This window comes from Ailuropoda melanoleuca, chromosome 8 (genome assembly GCF_002007445.2).
Source record: "Ailuropoda melanoleuca isolate Jingjing chromosome 8, ASM200744v2, whole genome shotgun sequence".
Classification (NCBI taxonomy): domain Eukaryota; kingdom Metazoa; phylum Chordata; class Mammalia; order Carnivora; family Ursidae; genus Ailuropoda; species Ailuropoda melanoleuca.
The window spans coordinates 105,191,267-105,214,616 of record NC_048225.1 but is presented as its reverse complement, the minus strand read 5'-3'; the positions used below and the strand labels follow the sequence as shown (position 1 = coordinate 105,214,616).

Sequence of the window (23,350 nt, the reverse complement as noted above, 5' to 3'; positions counted from 1 at the left end):
ACCTTGGGAGGTTTCTGTTTCTACCTAGATAATGATTAACTCTTTTCGTTGCTGAAAACAGAGGAGCTGGCATTTCTGGACTAGCAGTCCTGCTCCCCAGTCGAAAGAGCAAGTAAGAGCTCACACGCACACATCTTACTCCTAGAAAGAAATAAGTGGCACGAATTGGTTTCTGGCTTTGGCAGCGGGAGTGCTACTAAAGTTTGAAGGAATACTCGATGTTTTTAAATTGTGTCATTACCCACCTTAAAATATCCAGATCAAGAACCTCATTAATCAAAGCAACAGACACCATCTACCCAAAATGCTTCGATGTTTCTTTGAAAATTGCTGACAGCAAAGAGTTGAGATAAGTGACATCACCACAAATCACCAAATAAATAAGAGAGATCAAGAGACACAGGACAATTGACTCCAACAACGACTAACACACAAAGCCTATTAATGTCGTTTAAAGATAAAACTTTAAGCCAGGAGTAGGAGAGATGAGCAGGAAGAATCTATGGCATCTATTCTCTGGTTTCTATCCTTCCCTCGGGACAATAATCAACATGGAAACACTGTGCGGCAACTCAATTTATAATAACTGGTTTTTGGTCCCAGGTCCTAAAAATGATGAACCAAAGAACTAGTAATCCATCTTTCTACTTTCCCACTGAGATGGGAATACCAAAGGTGGAAGGACTTGTCCAACATTATGCAGCCTGTCCTCCATTATCCTACAACCGTCCCGGCCTCCCTGTGAATGATCTTTTTTTAAGTGCCATAATGATAAAAATATGAACTGTCATTATTGTTAACAGTACTCATTTAAAAACAACAGACTGTTTCTTAGCCTATTCATTAGGTGAAAAGAAAACAAGCATAAACGTGAAAACATTTCAACTCCACATTACAGCATACCTCATCACAATCCCCACACAAATCCCTTAGCTGACAAAGGGCCTAACCCATGAAGAGGGGTACAAGTGGCAAGAGGCCATCCTACATCCTCAGAGAGCCTGGAGTCACTTCCCCCACAACCCAGATGTATCCATTAACCCCATTCCAGTTCCACATCCACATGGCCTCCCCCTAGTTCGCCCCAGCCCAGATGTCAGGGATTTAAAAGCTTCCCATTTCCCTATTACTCAAATCATAACTAAAGACAATCACCCCACTTCCTTTTTTCTTTCTGTCCCATATGTGTGCAGCAGCCAGGCGAAACAGCAAGCTCTGGGACCGGGGAGAGCGAAGTTCAGAGAATACAGCCAGTTTTGTTCTTACAAGTGCTCCTGCTTCATAGGGGCAAAACTGTCATTTTCAATATCTGAAGTAAGCAAGAATAAGAACCATGAAAGCTGGGAGGGCATTAGAAATTCTCTAATTCAAGCCCTAATTTCCTAGATGAGAAAACCAAGGCAGGGCGGGGCGGGGGCAGGTCAAGTAGGTATGTCCCAGAAAGACATTTAGAACAGGGCATGAACTGCTTTTTGCATCACGACCCTAGGAAATGAGAACTATCGACGATCGTCGACCGGTGTTAAGTCGCCTTGGGTTCATCCTCCATCTCCATCGCTTAACAGCTGTGTGCTTTGGAGTAACTTAGGTAGCCTCCCGGTGTCTCCTCTGTGAAATGGGGATCATAAAAGCAGTTTCCTCCTAGGGCTGCTGGGAGATTCATGAGTTAATATATGTAAAGCACTTAGAGCTTAAACATAAGGAAATGCTAGCCACCATCATCATCGTCAATTATTAGCTCGGGCCAAGAATGACTGTTTCCATTTTATAGATGAGGACACTAGGGGCTTTGAGACCTGAGGTGAGTTACCCCCCAAATCACAGCGGTAAATGGCAAAGCCAAACTAAAACCCAAACTTTCTGCCTCCAAATGGCACTCTTTCCCTTGGAACCATTCTCCCTGCACAGAACCCTGTAGGGTTTCTCCAAAATAGGTACCTTATCAAGATGCCTCCCCAAAGAGCAGCTTACTCATCTGACAAGATCTGGCCCAATACCCTCCACCCCGATCAATCAATTGATCAATCCAAACACAAGAGAAAGACTAGTGGAAAAGGGAGCAGATCTCTCAAGGATCCCAATGTTTGGAGAAACTGCTGCCAACTCTTTAGAAACAGGATGTATTTCTTAAAGCTCATGGCATGGCATGTCTCAGCCAGCTCGTTCTCTTGGATCCCTTTGTTTTCTCCCCCTTGTCTTCCTGTGGAGCCCTGGCCACCCAGGTGCCCATGGCTGGTGAGGTCATCCTCTCCAAGGACAGCACTCAGACCCTGCCCACCAAGATTTGAGATGCAGGATCTGGGATCAGAAAGCAAAGACAAGGTCCCAACTTCCATAATGCCTCTCGGGTCACCTGCCCACTGATTAGTGCGTTTTTAGGGAAAAAAAAAAAAAAGGTTATTTTAAAGAACTGCCTTCTCCCTAACAGATGGCATCCTAAAATACCCACAGAAATGGACGAGGCGCACTCCCCAGCTGTTTTTCCTTCCTCATGAATATAAATTTCAAGTTCAGAACCATTCATTCACAACGTATAAATAAGGTCATGGCTACTGAATATCAAATGACTTGAAAATCAGAGGGGAAAGTCTCCCTGTTTCTCCCTTTGCACCTTTCCTTCCCATTTTCCATAGATGATCATACAGCTGCTTCGAAGGAGCTAATAGCTCTCTCCAAACCCATGTTTCAAAAAAGTATCACAACAGTCCCTTTGCGGAGTCAACTCTTTTCTAAAAAAGACCTCAACTTTCTCAACTTTAGACTTCAAATACCTGTTTAAAATGGTAAATAAATCCTGGACAAACGTAGAATTTGTTTTGTTTCAATTACAGAAAACCTTACTTCTGTTTTACACTCTGCAATTTGACAATTAATATTTTTCTTGGTTTCAGAGGTAAGAAACATGACTGAAGAAATTTGATCAACTCAATTAGAGCTCTAGGGCAGTGATTTTAAAGTGGATGGAGGGGGTAGTAAGGAAGGAAAAACAACACCCCCCACTGGGGAGTCTCCACGTGCTATACGGTGTTGTACCTGCCCTTCCATAATGACAATTTTCACCATGTTTTGATCCACTCTGAATTTCAAACAACATTAACATAAGGGGAAGCCTTTTTATTGGAGTGGGGGGGAAAGGCAGAAGCATGGCACAGTCACATCCCACCTCAACTCAGAAAACATTTTTTAGTGCTTCTCTGTGCCAGAAGCTGGACACATGGCAGTGAATAAAAGATAGGTCTGTTCCCAAGGTGCTCAGTGAGTTGTAAATAAAAAGATGTAAACAAAGAGATTACAATGTAATATAATGAATGCAGTAATAGAACCTGGACAGCAGCACCAGGACACTGCCAAGGAAATGCTCAGGGTGTGCTGATTAACCCAGTGCAGAAAGCAAGGAGAGATGCTGAGGAATCCCTCTTGGCATCCTGCACAGGATCACTGTGCAGAGAGAAGGGACAAGCAGGGAAGACTTCCTGGAGGTGGTGGCATTTGAGCTGGCTTTTAAAGGATAACTGAGCTTTCCAGGTTCGAGGAAAATGACCCATTCGATAGTGTTCACCAAGAGCCACCATTTACAGCTATGATACTGTTCTATTCACACTTCCACCTGAAGAGTCCCCTATAATAAGAGCTACGTATTTAGCATTTACTATTTGCCCTATACTTGACACACATTCACAATAAACCAGCCAGGTAGGTCTTGCTATCTCCACGTCACAGCAGAGCACGCTTAGAGGAGAAGCTGAGTAACCCGAGCAAGGCCACAGGGCAAGGAGGTTAAGTTGACAAGGTTCCCACTGAGGGCCCATCCCAAAGCCTGGGTTCTTTGCATGGCACTTCACAACTTCAAAACATTCCCATTGAAGTCTGGAAGATGAGGGAAGGCTGAAAGACACATATTTAGAACTTAAGGCAGAACAAGTTGAACGCATAGTGCTGTGTGAGTCATCCCAGAGAGAAGGGTCCTTTCTAGTCAGAATGACCAAGGAAGGCACCGAGCAGGGTGAGATTTCAGGAGGTGAAGCTGTGGAACTGGGCGGGGAGAAAGGGGCAACCCAGGAACAGCACCTGGACTCAGACTCTGATAACAGCCCAGGTCCTAATTCCTGACCCATCATTCACCAGCAGCAGCCCCTGGGCGAGTCACTGATTTGCTGCACCTCAATTTATTCAGCAGCAAAATGGGATAAGAGCACTATATTCCTCCTAGGGTTAGAGTGAGGATTAGGAACAATCTATATAAAGTGTTTAGCATAAGTACACGGTAAGCCCCAAACAAACAGCAGAATGTTAGCTAATATAGTAGATGTGTTTCAAGTATGACAAATAGGCCTCCAGTCCTCTCCTACAGTAAAATGAGAGATATGGTTGATGAAAAAACTGAGAATAAGATTGAGGACCAAGTTAATGTTCACCTGGGAAGTTGGTCTCTTCTCAGCAGGGAATCAATCATGAGAGGAAATAAGCCACACTCATGGCATTCTGAGCGGATCTTCCAGGAGAGCCCCCAGCCCCACCCCTTGGCATCTGGCTCACTTGTGACCCTTTCAGGAGAAGTGTGAGGCCCTAGGGACTGGTTCAAGCAAGGTCTTTAGGAAAAACAGATACTGTCACTCGTCAACACCTAACGTCTCCAAGATTTTTTTTTCTTTCCTCTCTCCCTCTATCCTGTGACTCCCCCCACCCAAACACATAGTAATGGCTGAGGCACAATTATTAACCCAACTTCTCTGGGAGACTGTTTGTCTTTATTCACTAAAGCAATAAATAAACAAATAAATAAATAAATATTCCAGGAACCAATCCGGGTAGCTTGGATCACTCTTTATTTAAATAGTTTTTTAGGGGCGCCTGGGTGGCACAGCGGTTAAGCGTCTGCCTTCGGCTCAGGGCGTGATCCCGGCGTTGTGGGATCGAGCCCCACATCAGGCTCTTCTGCTATGAGCCTGCTTCTTCCTCTCCCACTCCCCCTGCTTGTGTTCCCTCTCTCGCTGGCTGTCTCTATCTCTGTCNCTCTATCTCTGTCAAATAAATAAATAAAATCTTTAAAAAAAAATAAAAAATAAAAAAAAAATAATAAATAAATAGTTTTTTAAATTTGGTAATACCTGGCTTTTACTTAGTTATTTTTAAGTTAATGTCATTCTATAATGTGGTTATTATAGTACTCATTTAATAACATATTATAATGAAGACACTCTTGGTAATGATGGTTCTCCTCACTTATCTTGATTGTGATGATTTCATGGGTGTATAACACTTGTCAAAACTTATCTAATGTACACCTTAAACATGTGTGGTTTATTACATGTAATTAAACCTCAATAAAGCAGTTAAAAAATACAATAAAAATTTAGTAGTTCATGTAATTATAAAAGGTATAAAATTGTTATCCACAATGTTCATATTATGAACATAAATATATACTCATAATATGAAAATATGAGCATGTATATTTAAATGTCAACTCTAAAAAGATTTATCAGGACACATGATTATATAGAAATATAAAAGTTGGGTGTAGAGGACATTTTTGTAAAAAGGATTACATCATACCATTCATAGCAGCAGTATTCGCAATAGCTAAAAGGTAGACACCACCCAAGTGTCCATGGAAAAATGAACGGATCAACAAAATGTGGTACAAAAATCCAATAGCCTTAAAAAGGAAATAAAATTCTGACAAATGCTACCACATGGATGGGCCTTGAAGACCTATGCTGAGTGAATTAAGCCAATCACAAAAGGACAAATACAGCATGATTCCACTTATATGTGGTACCTAGAGCGGTCGGAGAAACAGGCTGGAGGTGAGGGGGGATTGAGTAATGGGCACAGAGTACAAATACAGATACAGTTCAAGACGCAGGGTCCTGGAGATGGACGGTAGAGCCGGTTTGCACAATGGGAATGTTCTAACTCCCACTGAACTGTCCACTGAAGAATGGCTGAGATAGTAAATTTTATGTTGTATGTTTTTTCCCCACCATGAAAGAGATGAAAGTTCCTACACGTTATTGTAAAATCAGTAAAGGTGTTATTTTGCAATTCTTAAAAATGTTTTTTAAGTGCTCTTATTGATATTTCAATCAAACAACTTCTGAGGTAAATTTCCCTAAAAGGCCAGCTCTGTAGCTGACACCAAGTTAAACCTGTGTACTTACATTTTATTACCAGTAATCTACACATTGACTTCTTTTTCCCTGCCACATGACCTAGTACGTTGCTAACAAAGCCCTCGGAGGCCTAGGGTGTAAGGTAGGCGCAATTCCCATGAAGAAGACGTCTCTTCTGGAAGAAGGGCTCTATAGGTACCACTGGCAGTCCATGTTTATCGGGCGTGAACAATGGGAGCATATGAGTCAGGAGATGGGCACCTGCTGATTTAAAAGGGTGTGGACCCTACAGATCAGGGCCGGGTCTGACTCTGTAAACTTCATGGCAGAGAAATGATTGGCTTTCACCCTGTGCGGTGCATGATGATGTGGCCATAACCACCAGATGGGTTTCTCTGAAGATATTTCTGTTCCCGTGCCCTAAGAGGATGCCTGAAATTGCAAAAGGGCTCCTCGCAAACACGCATCTCACCGCTGCCGCTTTGCACAGCACATGGCATCCCCAGCTCCTTGCCCACCACCTTCGTCCAGCCTTCCAACTCTGACATACAGAGTGCTCCGTTTTTCCCAGAGCTTCCTTTCCTTCCAGGAGTTCGGCTTACTGCAGAGTCCTGTTTTCCCTGAGCAAGGGAAGAGAAGCCTTCAATCATCTCACAGGAAGATGATAGCATCTACTTGGGGATTCCAAGGAGATGTTTTACTGCAGCTTTTCACAAACTGATTATATTTAAAGCTCCCTTGGGGAGTGGGGGCTGGGAGGAAAGAAGCTTTGGAGAAGACCTTTGCTGGCATGAGTGAAGAACCGCTCAGACCTCCCTGGGGAGCAAGCTTGTTTAAATACCAGCAATCCACATTCCCAAGTGTGTATGCACACACAGTATGTGTGGAGTTTTAAATTTCATCTCCTGCTCGGAAAGGGTCCTAAAGGGTTAAACTGTTCCAGGCAAAGGCCTGAGGCTTTTCTATCAAAATGCTCCAGATGGAAATTACAGAATTTCACTTCTCAGCTCTGTGCTGCACACATATTGCCCTTCTAAGACATTTAACAAAAAAAAAAAAAAAAAAAAAAAAGAAAAAAANAGGACAAGAACCCCAATGTTCTCAAGAAAGAAAATTTGACTGCTCAGCACACAGTGCCACTCTGTGTCAGAGGATTCCTCCTGGAATATTTGCATTAACTGTCAATCTCAAGCTTTCTGGGGCACTAGAAAAACTCAAGGTATGGCGAGGGTAAAGGAAAGGGGGTTCTGAATAAGGAGAGGACGGCAGCTAGCCAGGAGACTACACAGTGATGAGAAGCCAAATGCCACCCAGATTATCACCTCCAGTAACTAGGCCTTGCACTCTACCACCTTGTGCTGCTCCAATCTTGAAAGAAACTAACAGGCTACAGGCCAAAAGGCCTCAGGTTATGACCATGAACCTGACCGGGGTTGTCAAGAATTTCCAGATTCAGGTATATGAAAGCGTTTCATTAATTGGAAAGAGCCATATAAAAGCATTAAGAATATTATTGCTTTCGAGTCAGACATTGAGAGGCATGAACTTTCAAAGGAATCTGAACACCCACAAACCAGAAACAATGATGGTTTTGAAAAAGGCAGCTACAGGGCAGGCTGACTAAGGAGGCACGCCCCTCGTAAACGCACACTGGGGTAGGGTTAGGGCTACAGCCTCAGAAGCCCTTCAGGGCACATGCAAGCAGGTGGTTTAAAGGGAAGCAAAAGCCATAGGAGAGACAAGGTCCACAGAGTCCATTTCAAGTCCACTGGATTCAAACCGTTCTCACCGAAAAAGGCAAAACCCAAGACTCTGGTCAGAGAATACGAGACAGCAGCTGCCAACAATTAGTTTGCCTGTTCATTTTATAGAAAGGGAAACTGAGGTCTACAGGGTTTAAGATACCTTTCACCACTACTGGAGGAATGTAAACTAGAACTCCAGTTTCATTCCCAGACTTGTGTGCTGTCATGGAACAGCTGGCACTTTGGGGGTGAATGGGCAGTGTGGCCTTACAGTTAGCCCAATGCAGCAGGAAGGAAGGCCCATGAACAGAGGGGTAGACTGGCGAGCACACGTACCATGCTAAATGATTTTCATAAACAATCTCATTGACTCCTCACAACTGCCTTAGGAAATGCACAGTATTTTGCCTATTATCCAGTTAGGAAACTAAGGCTCAGACAAGTCACGGAACTTGCCCAAGGGGCAAGGGGAACAAGTGACCAACCTTAGATTTGAAACCTGGGTCCCTTCAACTCAAAAACCTGTGCTCTTAGCCACCAGACCAAAAGAGCAATTTTCTTTTTTATCTTGACATCTGTAAGAGACCAGCAGCAGTACCAGTTCCATGTAACACATAAAAACCTAAAACTCGGAATTCTGACTGAGGGCTTCTACCTAGTGGGGGAGCAGAGCTAATCTAGAACCCGGGTCCTTTGTCTCCAATCTCAATGTTCTTGCACGAAGAACCTGGGTTCTAGAACGTAAGCTCCGTAAGGGAGGGGTCTTTGTCTTGTCCACTGCTCTATCGTCAGCCCCTAGAACACACAGAAGGCACTCAATAAAGAGCTGACGAATCAGGGGATGGAGTCAAGCTGCCAGGGTTTGGCTGTGTGACCTTTGGAAGGCTTCTCACCCTCTCTAAGTCTGTTTCTTCATGCAGTGAATACGGGGTAAAATAACTCAGGCTGACGTGAGAATTAAACAAGACAACTGATATAAAGCACTTGGGACCAGCTGAAAAATCATGAGCACCCAAAATGTAATCCATTATTATTATTACTACTACTACCATTATTCATGGACAGATTTGGGCTTATTAAGGATTTCTTTTTTTCCTACTCTGGTCAGATGATGTTTCATAGTAAATAGGAATAGAATAAAGCAGAGAATTGGAGTTCCGTAAGCTCCTTCTCATTTCAACTACCACCACCTAGCTGTGTGACCTTGGACAAGCCTCTTAATTTCTCAGTATTCTCCTCTGCTATAAAATGAGGGACTAAATCATTTAAATCAGTTTCTTATCAGGCACCTTCTCTGAGTAAGACATCATGCTCGGCCACCTATAAAATTCTGTGATCCTGAAGAGTGTCAGTGGAAAATATAAGAGCAAAGCAAAACAGTCCCCTGCTAGCGGCAAGGTTGAAGAGAAACCCCGAATAGCCAACTGCATTACATCATCTCAATGAGCAATGTTTGTAAATACACAAGTGTTCAATTTTGAGACACTCGTGAGAAATCTTTCACCAATAGGAATCAGCAGACAAGGTTCTATTAACACCTATCAGCCCTGAACCTTCCAAAAAATAAACATGTAAAATCACTTTGCACCTTAGTCAAATGGCGTGCTTCTGGAGAGAAATCTGGGAAAGTCAAAGTTACTAATGCTCCCTCTGGTAACAGTTAAGAATAGAATGTGTATAAAAATAAGAGTGCCATATCTGGTTAAAATGGCAAGGGGGATTCCAGGAGCAGAATACAGTGCATCTGGACAGGACACAGAGACCAGTGGCCTATTGTTTACGAAAACAGGCCCAGATTATGAACAGTGACAAGAGGCCAAGACCTCAATTATAACTCAAAACCACACCTCTCCCAATCCCTGTTCAACTGAAGCTATCAATCAATCAACTCCCCCATCTCTGTAATAAACACACCAATATTTGCAGCCAAGTTGATAGAAGATCCCTTAGGGCACCTCCAGCATTGACCAAGCTGATGACATTAAAAAGATCCTACAGGCAAAAATGGGGACTTCAAACCACATTCCAACCTTCCAAGAGATAAGGCAGCTGCCCATTTCAAGCTCTTACTATCCCCACCCCGGGCAATCATTAGAAGGGAGACATGGCCCTTCCCAAGTCCTCTATGATAGGAAAAGGTCTCCTTGCATTGGTGCAGGGAAAGAAGGAGGGGCCCCTCCCTCTGTACTCTGAAACAAAGGAAAACCCAGAGCTCCAACCATGTGGTGTAACATCCAAAGCCACCCACCTCTCCCACTCCCCAGCTGAAGCCTCAATGGGCTAGAGCACATGGCTCTTCCCAGTGGCTGGCCAGGAAGGACCAGTGCCTTGCACAAACACATCCTGGGGCTCTTTAACAGGCAGAAACCCCTCCTATGGGAATGACTGGTTAAAAAAAGGTTGTCTGGGAAAGGGCTCTGATTCATGCGTCAAGTCAGGTAGTCAACTAAACATGCAGACAGGTCAGTTGGTTTCTCAGGTCCACATTTTGCTTTACCCTTCCCATTTTTGCAGAAGGAAGTGGCCCTTTAAAAGCATGCATTCTGGAGCAGAAGGTGACAACACAGAAGGGTTAAACAATTATGTCTTCCCATTCTCCAGAATCAGCACCACCCAGCAACCCTAAAATCCCAACTCCATTCATGTTTAGGTAAGGGTGGAGACTGGCTGTGAAATGACCTTATTCTTTCTGTACTCTGATCTCTGATTGAATGCAAGGCAACCAGAGACCTGGCAGGTACAAGGTGCACCCAAGGTGGCTACAGACTTTCTGCCTCAGATACCATAGCAAATGTCACCTTTTGATATTGTGCATCAGAAAAAACCCCGCCTCTCCGGGGGCTCCCCAAATGGTATACCTTCTCAAGGTTGCGTTTCTCTACCTGGACTCCTCTTCAACCTCAGAAATAAATTCCCGAACACCTGTCAGATTTCAGTTGTCCTTCAAGGAAACCTGACCCAGGCACCCAGAGGCAAATTGCCGCCTTTCTCTCTCCAAGAACCTTTCGCCCCTCCCCCCACCCTACCTAGCCTGGGGGGAAAGGGCTGCCAAAATCAGGGTCAGCCCTTCAGGAACAAACCTAAAGCCCACTCTGAAAATTCCTTTCCAGAGCCTGTGGCCCCTGGCGCAGCCCATCCCTCGGAGCCTCAAACCCACCTATGAAACCACCTCTGGGCTCAGCCTGCCCCCACCTGCTCCACCCAAAGAAATGAACACCCTGCAAATCCGGGTGGAAATACACGCCTCAATGGTCCACAGAGCGTATGCATTATGCTATTTTTTCAAAGCCCTTACCTTTGACCTGAGTATCGTACTCTGCTATGATCTCCTTATCCTTTTTGAATTTGGCCGGAGACGTCATGTTTTCCTTCTTTCTTCCAAATTCAAATTGTGAATTGATAGATCCACGGGAAAAATCCAACCACCGAAATCAATACCTCCAAGACCGCTTCTCCCAAGGGCAGAAGGGGCCCCCCGCGGTGGTCTCCAGCGCTCCGGGGAGCGCGGGTTGCGGGCTGGGCAGAAGGCTACGGCGGGCACATGCAGACGGTGGGCGCTGGGGCCGGGCGCGGCGGCGGCTGGTTCCTGTGCTAGAACCGGAGCCGCAGCCTCAGCATTAGCCGGGAGAACTGCAGCGCCCGGAGGCTGGCCTGGGGTCTGACATCAACGACAGAGGCAGGGAGTGGAAGTCCTTCCGCACAACATGGTGTGGGGGGTGCGGGGGTGTGGACGCGCCCAGCTGTGTCCCCGGGAGGGAGTGGGTGCGTATATGGGTGCCGGGGAGGGCTGGGCGTGCTTCGCGGTTTTTTGTTGCACAGGCTTGAAGATGCTGCAAATCAAATCCCAAACGGGTGCCGCAGCAGCGCAGACTGGATCGGAAGTCGTTTGCTCCGGTTCACTCGCCTGTAAATGCAGGGAAAAGGGGAGGGGGCGATCAGCCCCAGCGCAGATCCTAATCGCGGCGGGGGTGGGGTAGGGGACGTCGTTCCAAGCCCGGCCTGGGCTCATTCATCTCGGCCAAACACCGCCCGGCCCACAGAGCCCGGCGCGGCGAGGTGCGGAGGAAGGGAGCTCCCTCCGGATTTCGTTTTAAGGCTGGAAGAAAACACTTTGGAGCAGCAGCCTGCGCGGGCTTCGGGTGGGGACTGCGGCGGGAACTCGGGGCTCCGGGCGGGGACTGCGGCACCTCGGCGGCCTCCGAGCCCCGCCAGCGCTGGGCAGCGGCCAGCCGAAGGGAGCACTCTCGGCAGTGGCTCCGACGCGGCCCCTGACCCCCGGCTGGGGCAACTCCCTGGACATCAAAAGGGATCAAAGCCAGGGAGGGACAAGCCACACGGGCACAACTTTTCTTTCCCTCCCGCCCCTCCTCCCAGTTGTTTTGTTTTTGGTTACTAGCTTCTCTTGGCAGCAAAATGTTTGGGGGGGGTGGGGGGAGACAAGCAGGAAAAAGCCTGCTCGGCACGGGGCACATCCAGGAAAACAATGTGGTCGACAGAAGCAGGAAACGGGTTAGAGGCTAGGGTCGGAGTCGGGAAAACCCGGGGGCGGGGGACGGAAGGCAGCCACCGCCTCCCCCAAGCCAGGGACGAGAGTGACTCTTAAATGCCACCCCCGATATTTTTTGCCACCCATGCCCAGAGATCCCAGATACCGCACCCAGACCCAGGCTGGGGGAGGGGGGTCGGGAGGGTCGCAGTCCCGACTCCTCGTACCAGGAGGTGCCGGAGGAAATCCCGCCCTGGCCCAGGCCCGAGAGGCGGGAGGGAAGCAGCGGGAGCGCAGAGTCGGGCGTTTAGCTCCCCACCGTGCCGCAGCGGCTACCCTCCCTCCTTGGTCGCCCCTTACCCACTCCTGGTCAGGAGGCGGTGGGGGGGGGTGGCTCCCGCCGGTGTCTCCCACTTCCCGCGCCGGGAGGAAGAGGGAGCCCAGGCGGCGTGGTGGTTCAGGCGGGCAGGAAGCGGGGAGGGGGGTCTGAGGTGGGGTCCAGAGACTGCACGGCAGCCGGGGATAACTGGAGCCTCAGCACACGCTTGGGAGGTGGAGAGAGGGCACAGGAAAGATTACCTAGGGAGGGAGTGGCGTGGGGGGAGACTACCGTGGGCCACGATGTACATGGAGCGAAAGGATGTTAGCAACTTGGGGGACCCGCTATGGGTCTGGGAACGGGGGTGCGTAATGGGAGCCATTCCACGCGGGCCGGGGGCTGGGACAGGGCAAGAGCCCCGGAAGCAGTGCGGAACAACTATCCTTCTAGGTCCTGGGCTGTAACCCGGCTGTCTGCCACGGCTTGGAGACAGAGGAAGAGGGTAGCCGATGGTTACGGGTGATACCAGCGACGGTTGCCCCAAAGTGGACCAAGGCTGCCCGTGTGCAGGGGACTTGGGGAGGGGGCTGGGTGCGGGCTTCGCGGCGGCAGAATCCCAGGGCAGAGTCCCAAGCTGTGCGGTGAAGGGCAGAGAGAGATGCAATCTTGAGAAGTATTATGGGCTGTACTAGAAGATTTGGAGAGGGTCGGGGGGAGGGGGTCTGAGGGATTCCGGGCGGCACGGCTAGGCGATGCCGCAAGCAGCATCCGCGCCCTCTCCTTCCCGCCCCTGCCGGGGTTTGTTCAGTCAGAGCTCCAGCCCGGCGGTCGGGAAGAGGAAAGGGGAGAGGGAAGGAGCCTTTACCTGGCTCTGACGCGACGGGTCTCGGGCCCCCGGCTCCGCTTCCCACTCAGAGATCTCCTCCCCTCTTCCCCGCCACCCGCTTCTACGCAGATCGGTCCCCTAATCCCCTGAGGAGCCTCCGCCAACTCCGCAGGACCCCGCCGGGAAGCAGAACCCACCCCCTTACCAATCACCGCCCGTTTTCTATCGACCGATGGGGCCTGTAGCCAATAGGAATAGCTGGTCCCGGGAGGACAGGAATGAGGAGGAGGAGCTGACGAAACTCGGGGGTGTGACTAGCACCACCGAGGCGTGGTCACAGAATAAGCTCATCCCAGGGTTGCCGATCCCTAAAGTAGAATTAATGGGCGGGGTTAAGATGGAACCAACAGCCAAACACAAACTCTTGAGAGAAAGCACGACCAATTGGACCGGGGCAGAGAGGAGGGGCGTTGCGGAGAATTTTAGCCAATAGAGAGTAGAGACCGGTGGGGACTGTAGAAAGTCTTCCAATAAGAAGCTCGAAGGGCGTGCCTTGACGCTTTCACTGGGGCGGGAGTAGGGTTTGCCCAAACCTCCCTGGGACGGCCAATGAGAGCGGAGGCGGAGCCAAACCCGACCAACCAGAAAGCTGAGCTGATCTCGGCACCGTTACTGAGGCGGGGCGTACGGTCTCCAAGCCACTAAGATCTCAGCAGGGGACGGCTCCCGAGCCTTCCAATGCGGGACGCGGGCGAACTCTAGTTCTCCCAATCGGTGCGCTGAGCCGGCAATTCAAACTGACAGCCGGTTGGAAAGGCAGAGAGCGGAAGAGGGAGCAAAAAACGACGCGTTCGGTGACAGAGACCCCAGCGCCGACTGAGCCCCAAAAGCGATCTCTGCCCCATCCCACCAACCCCATCGCGCGCCCCGGAGCGGCCGCTCGGAGGGAGACCTAAGGGGCCGGCGGGGGGCACGAGGGAGAGCTGAGGGACGGGGGACTGAGAGAAACTGCGCGAGAGCCAGCCAGCACGCTGAGGGCTGGGGGCTGCCAGGAGAGAAGTGAAGCGGAGGCTCGCGAGCGAGCAGAGCGGAGAAGGGTCCCGGGAGGACTGAGGAAAACCGGAGTTCGTCCGGTGGGAAAAGCTAAGGGGATTTCTGGATCCTGGGAAGAGGAGAAAGATTTCCAAAGACGAGGCGTGGGTAGGGACGCTTGGCCGGCGATCTAGGGAGAGGAATTGGAGCGCTCCGAGGGAGGGTCTTAGGAGGGGAGCTTTCACGGAAAGAAGCCGCTGGAGAAAGTTTAGGGAATTGCCAAGGGGGAGGGGGCTGAAGAGTAGAGCCTTTTAGACGCGAGGCTGGGGAGCCTACGGTAGAGAAGTTCCCCAGGTCTCTTGCAGCTCGCCGCCTCCCCACTTCAAACCTCACTCTCTTCCCAGAAAGTTAAAAGGAAAGCCACATTTGCTGCTTCTCCCTGCTCCTCCTTAATAAATATTACTTTCACCCTCCCACGGGAAAACAGAGAAGAACTCATTTCCTTCCCAGCTTAAGGCTTAGAAAAGCTCTAGACCTCGCAATTTTATTTTTAACCTGGGGGAATCAAAGTAGGAAAGGAACTGCTCTTGTCTGCTCTTTCAAAATCCCACACTGCATCCTTCCCGGGACGCCATGTCTACCAGCACTTGTAGTTTCAAGGACCGGTGCGTGTCCATCCTGTGTTGCAAATTCTGTAAACAAGTGCTCAGCTCTAGGGGAATGAAGGCTGTTTTGCTGGCTGATACTGAAATAGACCTTTTCTCTACAGACATCCCTCCTACCAAGTAAGTCATGCTAGTGGCGGGCAACGGTAGCCTTTAACTAAATGGGAAAAGTGTATGGTTTGGACCTCTGGGAGTCAACAAGGAGGTTATCATTTTGGTGTTCCAGCCACTCCCAACAGTCTGATGATCCCCTAGGAGTATAACTAAGTGGGCAGACTGTCTGGACAAAGTCTGTGGTTTAGCCAGAGTGGTCAGTCCTGATGTAATGCTTCTAGTTCAATTACAGTCATGTGACCACATCCCTTAAGTTGAATCCCTGGCGCTGTGCCCTGCCCAACCATGCTAATCTCACTGGATCAAGTCCATGACCTAGACCCAAGACTCTAGGTAAAGTCGCGCAAGATTTTCTGTACTGGTAGAGAGAAGAGGCCACTAAGTTCTTAATTTTTATCCATAAAGTTTTAGGCCAAAAAATATTCATAATTTTCTGCCACTATTTGCAATTGGCAGGCTGAATCAGATCCATTGTCCGTGTAAGTCAGTGTTCTTTTCTCAAAAATCTGTCTCTTAATGAGTGAGAAATAGATTTGTATGTGATGAAATAGAGACTTAGCCCTGAAACAATCCTCGTCCACTAATTCAGATACTGTGCATTTGTTTGCATAATTAAATGCTCTTAAATTCTGTTTTCAGACACCACCCAATTTTGTAGGTAGAGTCCTTAAGAATTTGCTACCTATTTGGAATAATAGCCATTTTATTTGACTCAAATATACCTTTTATGACTCTAAAAGGTACTTTCTCTTTCCATAGTCAGCATATACATCCCCTTACACAATTTTCAAAATTTGGGTCTTTATCATTAGCATGAAACAGTAATTATCCAAAATATGGGTGAACGACTATTCTTTGGACACAGAGCCAGAGGAAGCAGGCCAATAATCATAACAATTTAAAATGAACTTTGCAATGATAGAAACTTGAACATTTTAAAAATCTGCTCCAAGCTATGAACTCTTCCTTTCTTGAAAACTTTTCTGAAGTAGTTTAAGTGTAGTCATGCCTAATGGCAAAGCCAACAGCTCTCACTTACTGCAAAGATATCTGAGTTACTATTTTGAGTATCTGTGTGTGTGTGTGTGTTGCAGAAAGAAAAAGCACTAGACAGAAAATCTAGAAACTGCAATTGCACAGGTTCTATGATTTGTTGGCTAGTGCTTTTTCTTTTTAGTAGCACATACGCACACATGCACACAAATTTAAAATATTAACCCATTCATCTTTGCAATAGATGTAGTAAACAATAAGATGAGGGCTCAGATATATGAATTCTTAGAAGTTAGACCAGACTCTAGAATAGAACCAGGTTTTTTCCTATTGTCTATTCTTCCTTGAAGGGGTTTGTGACAGTGATGGATTAACATGCTAAGATGTATATGAATTAATGAACACACGAGATTTTTTAAATGAAAGTTTTGTTGTATTTATGGTAAGCTCACAAGTATTAACTGACTCTTACAAAATATATTATTGTTCTACTTTAGAGTCTCTTGCAGCTCTTTGGGCCTACAAAATTCATGCTAAATCACAAGCAAAAGTACACTTAATGGCAAGGATATGAAAAAATTGGAACCGTTGTGTACTATTGGTAGGAATGTAAAATGGTGCTGCTGCTACAGAAAATAGCATGAAAGTTCCTAAAGAAATTGAAAATAGAATTACCATATGATCCAGGAATCCTACTTCTGGGTGTGTATGTGTGTGTGTGTGTATATATATACATATACATACATATATATATATATATATATATGTATACATATCTGAGTGTGTGCTTATATTTATTTATATATATCCAAAAGAATTCAACGCAGGATTTAAAAGATACGTTTGCACACACATGTTTTCAGCAGTATAATTCACAATAACCAAGAGATGGAAACAACACAAATGTTAAATGTTCATCAATGAATGAATAAACAGAATGTGATATATGTATACAATATATGATTCACCCTTAAAAAGGAAGGCCATCCTGCTGCATGCTACAACATGGATGGACCTTGAGAACATTATGCTAAATGAAATCTACCAGTCACAAAAAGACAAAAACTATGTGCTTTCACTTATATGTGCTATATGAAGTAGTCAGATTAATAGAAACAAAAAGTAAGTGGTGGTTGCTGAGGGCTGAGGGAAATGAGGAGGTGTTTAATGGGTATAGAGTTCCAGTTTTGCAATATGAAAATGGTCTGGAGATTCATTGCACAACAATGTGAAGACACTTAACGCTTCAGAACCGTACACTTAAAAAACGGTTAAGTTAGCAAATTTTACATGATATGTGTTTTTTACAATTTTTTTAAAAGTGCCTTGATTATTTCTGCGCATTTCCCTCTCCAGTGCAGTGGACTTCATTGGAAGATGCTATTTCACTGAAATCTGCAAGTGTAAACTGAAGGACATCGCATGTTTAAAATGGTAATTTTGGGCAAGATTTTCTAGATAGCCCTGCGTTTGGAAGATGGATGTTAACAACGCAGCACAGAGAAATGTTCAGTGGGCTGCATCGAGCACTGGTTATAACCCATGCAATGAGCCATTGAAAACCCATTTGTTATTTGGAGTAATTTTTAAAAAGGGTCTCGTGGCACATTTGTATATGATTTTACAATTTTTCAAAGTGCATTGACAAATATCTGCTTTCATTTTCAGAAAAAGGCAATGTAGTTTAGGAGGAAAAAACGTATAGAGTTACAATCATAAAAAATCAGGTTTGAGCCCGGACCCTTCTCTTACTCTCAATGTGATCTCCAGTAAACTCCTTAAACCTCTAAACCCCTGAACCTCTTTCCCTTGTTTAATTATATCTTAAGAAGGTTCTAACTTAAGAAGATAGAAATTTAAATATCTTTTGTATTTACTTTATAGAGTATTATGAATGTTAAAAGGCTTAATAGATTATAAATTATAACACAGATGAAAACTATTACTATTATCTTATGAGAGGTAGGCAGACTTGAGAATTATTAGTTCCATTTTAGAGAGAAGAAAACTGAGATTTTTTTTACATTTAAATGGGGTTTGGGTTATAAATTATAATCCTAATAATTCAAATTCTTATGTGCTAATGACATTTAAATTCGTTCTTTCATTCATCCAAACTATATATTAAAGTTCTACTATGTGCGAGTCATTGATATGGGCCTAGAAACACAGCAATAAATAAGATAAAGTCACTGGCTTTTAGACATTATATTCTAGTGGGAAGATGGTCAGTAAGATATTTAAATAAATAAGATATTGAATAGGGTATGGCGGAGGCACCAGCTGGCTCAGTCTGTGGAGCACGGGACTCTAGATCTTGGGGTCATGAGTTGAAGCCCATGTTGGGAGTGGAGCCTACAAGAAGAAAAAAGAAAAAAGAGAAGAAGGAAGGAAGGAAAGAAAGAGAGAAAAAGGAAAGAAAGAAAGAAAGAAAGGAAGAAAGAAAGAAAGAAAGGAAGGAAGAAAGAAAGAAAGAAAAGAAAGAAAAAGAAAAGAGAAGAGAAGAAAAGAAAAGAAAAGAAAAAAGAAAAGAAAAGGCGCCTGGGCGGCTCAGTTGATAAGCGGCTGCCTTCGGCTCAGGGCTTGGTCCCAGGGTCCTGGGATCTAGCCCCACATCAGGCTCCTCCCCTGGGAGCCTGCTTCTTCCTCTCCCACTCCCCCTGTCTGTGTTCCCTCTCTCGCTGGCTGTCTCTCTCTCTGTCAAATAAATAAATAAATAAAATCTTAAAAAAAAAAAAAAAAAGGAAGGATGGAAAAGAAAAGAGAAAAAAAGAAAAGAAAGAAAGTTTGGGGCGCCTGGCTGACTTAGTCAGTAGAGCATGCTCCTGATCTCAGGGCTGTGAGTTCAAGCCCTGTATTGGGCATGGAGCCTTCTAAAAAAAAAAAAAAAAAAAAAAAAAAAAAAAAGTTATTGAGTAGGGTGGAAAGTGCTCCAAATGAAATAATAACAATAAGTGATAGAGAATAATAGAGGTTGGGAGAGCAGATAAGAGCTCTTTGAGATAGCATGGTCAGGGACGTCTTCTCATTGGAAGGTAACATTGGAGTTGAATCCAAAAGGATAAGAAGGACCCCAAGGGAAAATGCTCTAGGCAGATGGACCAGCAAGCCCAAAGATCCCAAGGCAAGAAGAAGCTTAACATGTTCAAGGAATAAGAAGATGATGGCCAGCTTGCCTGAGACATTGTGAACAGCAAGGGAGAGTTGTATGAGTAGATTAGAGATACAGTCAGAATCCAGATAATCTAGAGCAGTGCTATCCAATAGAAATCTGCATATGTAATTTAAAATCTTCTAAAAAAATAATAAATGAATAAATAAAATCTCTAATATCTACGTTTTAGAAAGTAAACAAGAAACAAATGTAATTAGTTTAAGTTGCATATTTTATTTAACCCAGTATAACCAAAATATTGTTTGAACATGTAACCAACATAAAAAATTAGTAATGCAATATTTTACATTCTATTTTTTATTCTTAGTCTTTAAAATCTTGTGTATGTTTTCTATTTATACACACTTCAGTTCAGTCTAGCCAGACTTCAAGTGCTCAGTAGCCACATTTTGGATAGCACAGACCTAGACCTTGGTATGAAGGGGTTTTTTTGTTTTGATTTTTGGCCGATGGGAAGCCACTGAAGGAGATTAACAGGGGAGCAAAATAGTCTGATGTGTCCCTACTAGAATGTTGGTTCCATGAGAACAAGGACTTTGTCTAATGCTGGATTCCCAGCACCTAGAACTGTACCTGGCACATAGTAGATGCTCAGTAAACACAAGCTGAATGAGTGAATGAATATGGATGATGATTAAAGCCATAGAATTTACTCTTGCAATATAGTCTTACAAATAACTGTCAGCCCCAGTGCAAGAACAACTTGCTTTCATTCGTTTGCCTTTCAAACAGATTATGATTAGAAGACATATTTTAGGTAGGCTGGTACCTTTTATAGTATTTTTTTTATAGGGCCTCACAAAAATGACTGACTCCCACATCTCATGGGTGGGAACAAGCTATAATAAGAATTTTTACAACCCAAGTTATAAGTAATTTGTGTTGTCATTTTTTTTTAAAGCACTAGCTAAAACATTCCCTGTATATTCACTCTATTTAATAGTGACCACCTCAAGAAAAAAAATCTGTGGAAGAGTGAGGGACTTATAATCAGAGGGATAATCTTGAAGACAGTAAAAACTTTTGCAACTTTCTCTAGAAGCTATGGATTTGCTTTATTTCTGAATTCCTTCAAAAACACCAAAACTAAAATTAGAGTAGCCAGCTTGTGTTTGGCTTACAGGGGCTCGTGCTGTCTTCCTTCTCCTCCATCTGTCGAAACAGTTTTAGGTGCTGGCATAGAGCTAGAACACAGAAGAACCTACACTGCTACAGTCCTGGGGATAGCAAAAACCTTTTTACCCACAGATCTGAGTTGATTTCATGTATTGTGTCTGCACAGCACATCAGTTGTGGGTGCTTTACAGAACACGTCACGACCCTACGGCATGGCATTTAGAAGCTAGCTTAAGGAGAATGCATAAAGTAATACTGGCAAAGCAATGGAGAAGCTGTTAGTATTGTTTCACTTCACTGAAAGACCATTTTCCCATTTGGCAGTAGCACTGTCAAATTTAACATTACCAGAGTAACTCCTATCCCAAAGGTCCTAGCAATGGAGGTTGTTAGGAGGAAATGAGGTCTTCATATGGTCTATCTATTTACTTTAGCACATAAAAATGCTTATGGCCAGTTATTAGGTGGTATCTAATTATATTTACTTTCTGTCTCAGTGGGAACATTGTAGGTTATCATGTGATCGTTCCATGTTGTTCCTGCCTTCTTTCCTGCAACAATGGACACTTCTGGATGTTTCACAGCCAGGCAGTTTATGATATTAACAGACTGGACTCCACCGGTAAGAAACAACTGACTCAGAAATTCGCCTAACGTTGATTTGTCTATCATTACCTGAGTGAAACTCTCAATAGATCGTTTTCGGATTCCCTCTGAAACTCTCTTACCTGGGCTGAAAGAGTGAAACTTGAGTCCTTTTATTCCAAACATTAAGTTAGGGAAACTACTAGCCAAAATTTAACACCATTTCTTTTGTTGTCATTGTATGCAAGAGCCTCGAATGTGGCTCTTCTCCCTTTTTTTAAATTAATATTTTAGTTGCTCTAAATTGTTGCCTTGATATATATTATAACTCCAGAGAAGTTTGGAAGATTTTAGATTTGACGGTCAATTGTGCGTGTGTGTGTGTGTGTGTGTGTGTGTGTGTGTGTGTGTGTGTGTGGAAAGCAGAGAGGGGAGGCTGGGGCAGTGGGGAACTGGGAGGGATGATGGCTAGGAAACCTTTGTATTTGGTGATGTTGCTCCAAGATAAAAACAGATATTTTTACATCTATATTAATAAATTATGATGGAATTTTATTTGCGGGAAATAGTTAATACCAGTGGGTTGTACTAATTATTTAACATACATCCAATTCTTAAATGATATTTACATAATACATTTTATATTGTCTGGAACCATGCGGTTTTGTTGTAGGACACATGTTTTCTCTGTCTAGTATCTATTTATACAACAGACCAGGTTGACTTTCAGTGGGATTTTTTTAGTGGGAACTAAAGTTTGCAGAACAAATTTAAAGAACTCAACAATCCAGGTTGGCACTAACACTCTCAGGTTTTTAGATGTACGTTTTAATCTTCTTCAGCACTTAAAATATATTCCTTTTCTTAGGGGTGATTTGCCTTCACAGATTAAAAATCATGAATTGTAACCTAGGTTCTCAGGGTCTTCAAACCTGCCAATTATGCTTAGGTTTTTATAGACTCTGATTTTTTTTTAATCACCTGGCGTTCAGTTGTAGCTCTCAACCCATCATTTGCGGGTCTTAATTTCAGACTCTGGGATGTTCAGAAGGCCATTTTTGAGGAAGGACTTATCTGAACTCCCCTGAGATACAGGCTCCTAACTTGGCCCTCCAGTTTTATATTTGTGTTGATCATGGGACACATTAAAGGAAGTTTCTGCTTTGATACTATTTTTCCTGCTTCATAGAATTCAAAACACAGGGTGGAGATTTTTCCATTTTGATTTACTTTTTAATATTGGTCAATTTTTCAGAGATAAAAGCCCCACACTCTTCCATTTGCATTGAGTCTAATCCATGAGAAACAGATGTATCACAGGATTTCCTTCCTCCCTTCTTAACAGAGAAAGGAAGGTGCTCCTTCTGTCAGATCCAATCTCATAGTTTATTTTTTCTCCTTTGAACCAATTGTGCTGAGCAACTCATGTCTCTGGGTATTCACTCCAAGAATATCAAACTTCTCCTTTGTAACCCTAATATTGTGATTTAAAGTAAGACTTTCTAGAGGCTTGGTATAAAACAGGGCTTCTCATGATGTTGGAACTGTCCTTGAATCACCTGAATCAGCAGCATCAAAGGAATACATACACAAGCTTTATGAAATTCTAGAATGTTTAGACTGGAAGGGCCCCAGGTCTATGTTCTAGGCTAGGCTTCACATGTCAACATGATTTCCTGAAACTTCCCTGAGGGTGTTTGAGAAACCTCAGTTCAGATTCTCTGGGATTGGCAAATGCCCTCAAAGGCAAACTGACTTCAGCCCTTGTTTACCTTTATGGGTTCTAACTATCCCTTTATTGGCCTAGTAGTTCCTTATTATCCTATTCCTATTAGCTCATCAATGCCATATTACCAGAAGCAGAATACCATTCATTTTTTGCGGGGAAATATTTTTTCATTATACACAGTACAAACACACACACACAAAATTACAGAAAATAATAAGAGAGACATCTGTGTCCACCCCCCAGCATGAAATAGATGTTAACTTCTTGCCTGATTAGATTCTAGTATCTCAACCAAGAGAGACAGTTGATTGTTTCCCCTGTTTCAACAATGCAACAGTGTACCTCCTTGTACATGTCTCCTTGAGTTCCTGTACAAAATGGGCAGGAAGCAATGAGAGATGTGCTCTATTATATATATATATATATATATATATATATATATATATATA

At 44.6% G+C, this 23,350-nt stretch overlaps 2 protein-coding genes across 10 annotated transcripts in view; one reads left to right on the top strand and one right to left on the bottom strand.

Annotated features, from left to right (window-relative positions):
- Window positions 1-13,837, bottom strand: part of SRGAP2 (SLIT-ROBO Rho GTPase activating protein 2) — a 225,482-nt gene extending 211,645 nt beyond the window's left edge. For 7 of the 8 annotated variants that reach the window (XM_034667154.1, XM_034667157.1, XM_034667156.1 and 4 more), the window contains exons 1-2: window positions 13,532-13,688; window positions 11,157-11,765 (exon numbers count right to left, since the gene is read on the bottom strand). In XM_034667154.1, the coding sequence (XP_034523045.1) occupies window positions 11,157-11,223 (67 nt within the window). In that variant the 5' untranslated portion in view covers window positions 11,224-11,765; window positions 13,532-13,688. The other variant, XM_034667155.1, reaches the window with a different exon arrangement.
- A 400-nt stretch (window positions 13,838-14,237) lies between these two features.
- Window positions 14,238-23,350, top strand: part of FAM72A (family with sequence similarity 72 member A) — an 11,899-nt gene continuing 2,786 nt past the window's right edge. The window contains exons 1-3 of one of the 2 annotated variants that reach the window (XM_002928426.4): window positions 14,239-15,309; window positions 17,653-17,730; window positions 21,085-21,209. In XM_002928426.4, the coding sequence (XP_002928472.1) occupies window positions 15,158-15,309; window positions 17,653-17,730; window positions 21,085-21,209 (355 nt within the window). In that variant the 5' untranslated portion in view covers window positions 14,239-15,157. Of the gene's footprint in view, window positions 15,310-17,652; window positions 17,731-21,084; window positions 21,210-23,350 lie in introns of both variants that reach the window. The other variant, XM_019809180.2, reaches the window with a different exon arrangement.